General features: G+C 46.2%; 1 protein-coding gene across 1 annotated transcript in view; it reads left to right on the forward strand.

The window, feature by feature from the left end:
* Positions 1-5020, forward strand: part of RASGRP3 (RAS guanyl releasing protein 3) — a 29546-nt gene extending 24526 nt beyond the window's left edge. The window contains exons 13-15 of the mRNA XM_035560192.1: positions 2140-2176; positions 3748-3873; positions 4647-5020. Coding sequence (XP_035416085.1) covers positions 2140-2176; positions 3748-3873; positions 4647-5020 — 537 coding nt within the window. The remainder of the gene's footprint in view (positions 1-2139; positions 2177-3747; positions 3874-4646) is intronic.
* Positions 5021-6000: the final 980 nt, after the last annotated feature.

Consider the following 6000-nt stretch of genomic DNA (forward strand, 5'->3'; position numbering starts at 1 on the left):
GTCCTGCAATGTGTTCTCCACCAGATATTTTTCTCCTGTATCAGTTTACTGGCTGGTCATTGTTGTATTTTTCACGTCTCCCCGAATACATCCAGTTCAGGAATAAAAATGAGTAAGGGGTTGTACGGGAAATGGAAATAAGGTCATTTTTCCTGTCAGCTCACTGAATTCATTGGCATTGTCCTGTGGATGAGTTGGGCGGATAGGACAGGAACCAATGACAAAATCTGCTGCGTGCTTGCTGTGCATTTCAGCGCCATCCATCCGCAGGTGGAAACTTACTTTTGCACTGATGCAGTGATTCACCGTCAAAAAAATGTGCACTGACTGTGCAGTAGGATGAACGGGCATGACAGCGCAATGTCCGCTGTACCCAGTAAAATATCTATTATCAAAACGATATGACCTTTAAAGGTCAAGCTAAAATCTAATGCCGTTCACAGTGTGAAATTGATACCACTGCTGCCGGTCTCAGTTCCGACCCACAGCTTGAGTTGCGCCATGTGTCAGGGTGGCTGACCATCCATCCCTTCCAGCTTTGTCATCCGAATTTGCACAGATCCTCTTACCCTGGAGCTGGCTCGAGCCAGCTTTGCTGCAAAGCTGTGTTAGATGGATGCAAAGCTTTAGGTCAGGATCACAACATGGCGCTGCAAGGAGGCTGTGCCAACTGTGTGTGGCCATGAGAGCACTGCCAAAACTGAGTGAGATAAAGGCTTGGAGCTAGGGAGGTGAAAAGGCTCTCCAGTAGGAACAGAACAGAGCTCTAATAAAAGATATAAGTCGTCCCACTTCAGGTGATTCTGGTGTCTCTGTGCTGCTCTCCCAGGAGGGACAAGGGGGCTCCACCACCACCGTGAGACCACAGCACCCACAGTCACTGTGTGCATCCACAGCATTTGCAGGAGAAGGGCAAGCAGCAGGCTTTCTAGGAGCTTTGTTTCCACTGCTGTCCCTTCTGTTATTTTATTCACCTTTCTTCCTCCTTGCCTAATCTGGTTTTCTCTCTTTCCAAGCCCCTGTTTTTCCTCACAAATTCTTTTTTGCAGCATACGATTGTTATGTTTGCAGAATATATAGGATTTTTTTCCCCCATCATCTTCCTATTTTGTCTTATTTTGCTCTTTCCTTTGTCCTCCGAATGTTCTGCAGCTCTTCCTTTTGGATATCTCTTTACTCAGCATATTTACACCCTGCACAATGTGCATCCCCTCTTAAAAGCACAGCGAGGCAGCACGTGCAGTTTTGACTGCCTTGATATGCTCACCCTCCCTGCTAATGTTTTGAATGAGTTCAGGATAAATAAACACTGCAGTCCTTGACCTTTTTTCCTTTAATACTGGGCTAGACTCTCCTCTCTCTGCCTCTTGGAGTGAAAAATGTTTGTTTTCATAATGCCATGGTTGTAGTTATCTCTTTTTTTTAAGTGTAGAGATAAAAAATTACTAGGGATTTTTTTTTCTACTTCCAAGCAATCCTGCTCACATCACGGGCAAAGCTTCCCAAAAGTGGGACCGCACATGCTGCCTCCTGGAAGGCCAGCATTTGCTTGTTTTGTACTTCAGCAAGGACAGCCTCTGGGAGGAGGCAAAGAGGGAATTTATCAGCTTCTCTGCCTGTTTCAGGCTTCAACCATCTCGCAATGGAAAAAGTCAGGTGAATGAATCAGCTTGCTATGGCTGGGTGTGCTAGGGAGCAGTTCAGGAGCCAAGAACCTCATGTTTGTCCCCAGTGGTGTTTTCACCTCCTATTCCTGAATGGCACAGGCCATTTGTGTGTCTGAAGAATGGATGTACAATGGAAGTTACCCCAGAGATGGCACAAAGTGAGCTAGAAGCAGAACACACTCTGCCAGTTTCAGTAAGCTTGGTATGACAGCAATTCCCAACACGTTCCTGGAAGCACACCTCAGCTGTGTCTCCCCTTCTCTGGTAATCCCCCTGTAGGCAGTAGAAATAAGGGGGAAGCCACACAAGCCTTATCACAACTAGAGGGGGAGGTCTGCCCGACAGGAAGGGTGTTAAGAGCAGTTGTATCCTGTTTGTGCTTTTGTAGCCATTGGTACTTCCTCATTGTGACCTTGTTTTCCTTCCGGCTTTCTTTTCTGATTCCTTGATGTTCTTTTGTCTTTCTTTGCAGCTCTGGGGTATAATCAAACAAGGCTACAAATGCAAAGGTAAATAAATATTTTGCATGGATTTTTCATGATATGGGTGCTGGGTTTTAACAGAAGTCAACCGTATTTTTTACTAGAACGGCAGCTTTTCATCCCAATTTTGCTTAAGGACTTGGTACCGGCTGTGACCAGTGGCTGCTGCTACCCCACAAAGCCTCGCTGCAGCAGTGGACGTGGCTGTTCTGGGAGCTGAAGGTCCAAAGCAGCCACTGGCTCCACGAGGTGTCACTTTGTACCAGCAAAAAAATTGCATCTCAGAAGACGAAGTGTCCTCCTGCCAGCAGGGAGACATCCTGAAATATAACTCCTGAGACCTGGGGTCAGGAGAAGGTCTGCTGGCAGTAGTGTCTTTATCGTGTACATCAGTGTACTGAAGGCTAGCTGGCCTTGCAATGCAGCAGTGGCTGAGCTAGAAATAGACAAGCATTTAATTCCTGGACTGCCCAGCAGATCTCATTGCAAGGACTTCTGCAGCAGTTCAGCATAAAAAAATCCTAGAGCTCTTACAGCACTCTCAGTTGCTTTCACTAAATGTTTAACTGCTTATGCAGTACTTGCACCATGTTGAGCAGGTCAGACCAAGAATTACACTGTGCTGGTCCTCTTCGGCTCTAAAGTCCTGGACCAATTTATTTCTCAAGCAGAAGAAGCTGAAGGGCTTTTCACAACTGTAGTTGCACCTCAGTTATTTACAGAGGAATGTTCACATTGGAGCTTCACAGTCATATTTATATGCAATCTCTTTTTCCCTCGGTCTTACCCTGGCACCCAGCAGACTGGTGAAGAATTGGCAGGATTGTTTTTTAGGATACCCCCTATTTTTTAGGATACCCCTATTCCCATCTTCCTCTCCCACCCACAAACATCTCTTCCTCTGAGGGGGTGAGGAAAACGCCCATGACTAAGCCACTGCACACAGCTCAGCTGTTCCTGACCACGGTCATCTGAGCAGCTGCAGCAGGGCCAGTTGTGGTCTGCACTTTTCCTGGTAGGCTGAGGGAAGGAAGGTAGAGTTTTGTCACAGCAGCCCTGTAAACTTGAGATCCGAAAACTGAGCTCTGTCCTGCATCATTGCTTGCAAGCGTGGCCCAGCGGGGAGAGAACAAAAGTGGCTCTGTAGCATCAAAATCACAGGCACTGGAGCATGAGAGTAAGAGAGCCGAGCTTCTCGCTCAGATCTCCACGTGGTCAAGGAGTGCCTGCCCTCTGCGGGTACCAGCTGCTGCACCCATTTGGGTGATTTCTGCCTCTGGGCACAGAACTGTCACCTTCTAGCTGCCACCTCTGGTGCTGCACTAGCAAGGAGGGCAGGATTCATCTGTTCAGCTCTGCTCCTGACCCCAGCGCCATGGCTCAGGAGATGAAGCTGGGCAGTGTGGCAAAGGTTGTTTTGTTTTTATTTTGAACTCCCATCACAGCAAATGATCCATTTTTGTAACTCCCTTCACACCCTCTGTCAAAGTATCTGTTTGGTCAAGGTCCCTCCTCTCAGCTGCCTGCTAACAGCCCTGAGGGATCACCAGGTAGCCGTGAATTTGCTTTCGGTGACTTGACAATTCCCTCCCTTACAGACTGTGGTGCCAACTGCCATAAGCAATGCCGAGACCTGCTTGTGCTTGCCTGCAGAAAATTTTCCAGAGGAACCTCAGTGGGCAGCAACCACGGCTCCCTGCCTAGCAGCCCCTCTCTGCCGCCAGGTGAGAGCACTCTTTTGTTTCTATATTAAACCATTGCTGGCATCCTCTTTAATAACCAGTGTCCTTACTGCCTCTTCTAATTTTTCCTTTGTACCAACACACAGAGCAGCCTGTGTACTTTCCGATGCACTGGCTTGTGTTCAACGCTCTAATTACAAGAGCTCTTTCTGCAGGGAGCTGTGGTGGCCTTAGTCTCCTGCCTGAAACTCCCTGTCCTGCTATGCCAGCTGAAAATATAAAAAATAAAATGAGAATTAGGGAAATTGCACTTTTCCTTGTAGGACAGTTAGTGGCTGGGACTGAGACACACAGAGGCACAATCCTGGCTCTGCCTTGCACCCCCTCAAGCATGCAGATGGAGGGAAGAGAAAATTGTGCACACAAGGCCAGAATCAGCTTCTGAGCAGCATATGGATATTGCTAATTATACCACTGCTTCGTATAGGGGGCTATCTGGAAGAAGGAGCAGCCTTTTTCAGAGCTTTCCTCGGCAAAGTGATGCTGCTGCCTTCTCCTCCATGCACCCTAATGCTGCCTGCACAAAGCACCCCTGAAAGCCATCATGCAGTTATATACAATGGCATATCAAGACCTAGTCCTGAAATAGATTTAACTACTAAAAGACTTGCACAAATCTCCCAGAATAGCCAACTTTTTTTTTCTGAACCTTTAAATCCCTTCCTTCTCTCCCTTTGACCCAGGCTTAAGATATCTTTTTGCAAAGATCTTGAAGAAGAATATTTAAAATAAATAATTCCACTTTTTTCTTTCAGTCCAGGATGAGGTATTCGAATTTCCCAGCGTTGCTACAGAACATCAGGACCTCGATAGCAGGGCTATCACCCTTGTCACTGGCTCCTCGCGGAAAATTTCAGTGCGGCTGCAGCGGGCAACCACCAGCCAAGCAACGCAGACAGAACCACTGTGGCATGAGCCGGGCTGGAGCGATTCAGGATCCCATACTTTCCCCAAAATGAAGTCCAAGTTCCACGGCAAAGCTGGGAAGAACAAAGGGTTTGCAAAATGGGAGAACGAAAAGCCCAGCATGCAGGCCAATGTAGATATAGACACTGAGGCTCCCCAGCACATCCTGGATCACAATGGAATAGAAACGCTCCCCGAAAGACAGGAATCTGAGGTGAGTTGAAGCAGTCACCAGGACAAATTACAATCTGCTAGCCTGCAGTCTCGTAAGGTTATTTCATGAATTTCAAAACACTTTTTCATTCACGTTTCCTGTTACTTCTTAAATGAGGGTCACTTTCAGAAAAACGTCAAATCATCCCTAGATAATTTTCTACACCGCAGTGTGTATTTACTGTAACTCTGTAAACATGGGTTTGGTTCTTGGTGGCAGTAAGCGCTTTTAGGAGCTGGATGTTTTTCTTTTTGAGAATTGTTAAAATACCTGGTTAAATTCTGTTGTACCTTCACACCATATGGCTCTGTGTTAGATTCACAAGAACAAGTCTTTTGGTAAACATGCGAGTCCAGGCTAGGGCACGGCTTCTGTTGCTCTTACCCATAAATTTTACAATCCCAACACCTCATGCTTTTATTGACTGCTTTGGTAAAATGTGCCTATTTTCTTTTGGTTACAGGACAGCTGATTGCTTACCCTGAAACACAGAAAAATGGATGACAACCGTAGTACAGCCAGTTGACAGACCGTCATAGACCACATTTGGCCATGGGACGTTTTCCTGTACCTCATACTTTTAAATTCAACCGTAGCCATTTTTCAAGCTGATAGGTGTTACAGAGCACTATTTATTTTCTTGCATGATTAAGCCATTTGGATGAACATTACACGGACACAGCAGAACAGATCTCTGCGCTCAGTGTTTTTTTCTCTTGTATGACTTTGTGGAAACTTCCCCTACATGCCAGCGAGGATGTATTTGGTCTCCTTTGAATATACTGCATCATTTCAGTATGTCTGCCAGCAACAACAATGGTGAGGACAGAAGCCAACCATCCACGTTCATTTGAAAACACTCCTTTTTCAGAGGCTTGCAATGATTTTTAAGGAAAGAAGTAGGCGTGTATGTTGATTACATCTCAAACAAAAATCTTTCCAAAAAGTCCTCTACACTGAAATCCTTTGCACACCTGGTGGTTTGAATC

The sequence above is a fragment of the Cygnus atratus genome, chromosome 3 (assembly GCF_013377495.2).
Source record: "Cygnus atratus isolate AKBS03 ecotype Queensland, Australia chromosome 3, CAtr_DNAZoo_HiC_assembly, whole genome shotgun sequence".
Taxonomy (NCBI): Eukaryota; Metazoa; Chordata; class Aves; order Anseriformes; family Anatidae; genus Cygnus; species Cygnus atratus.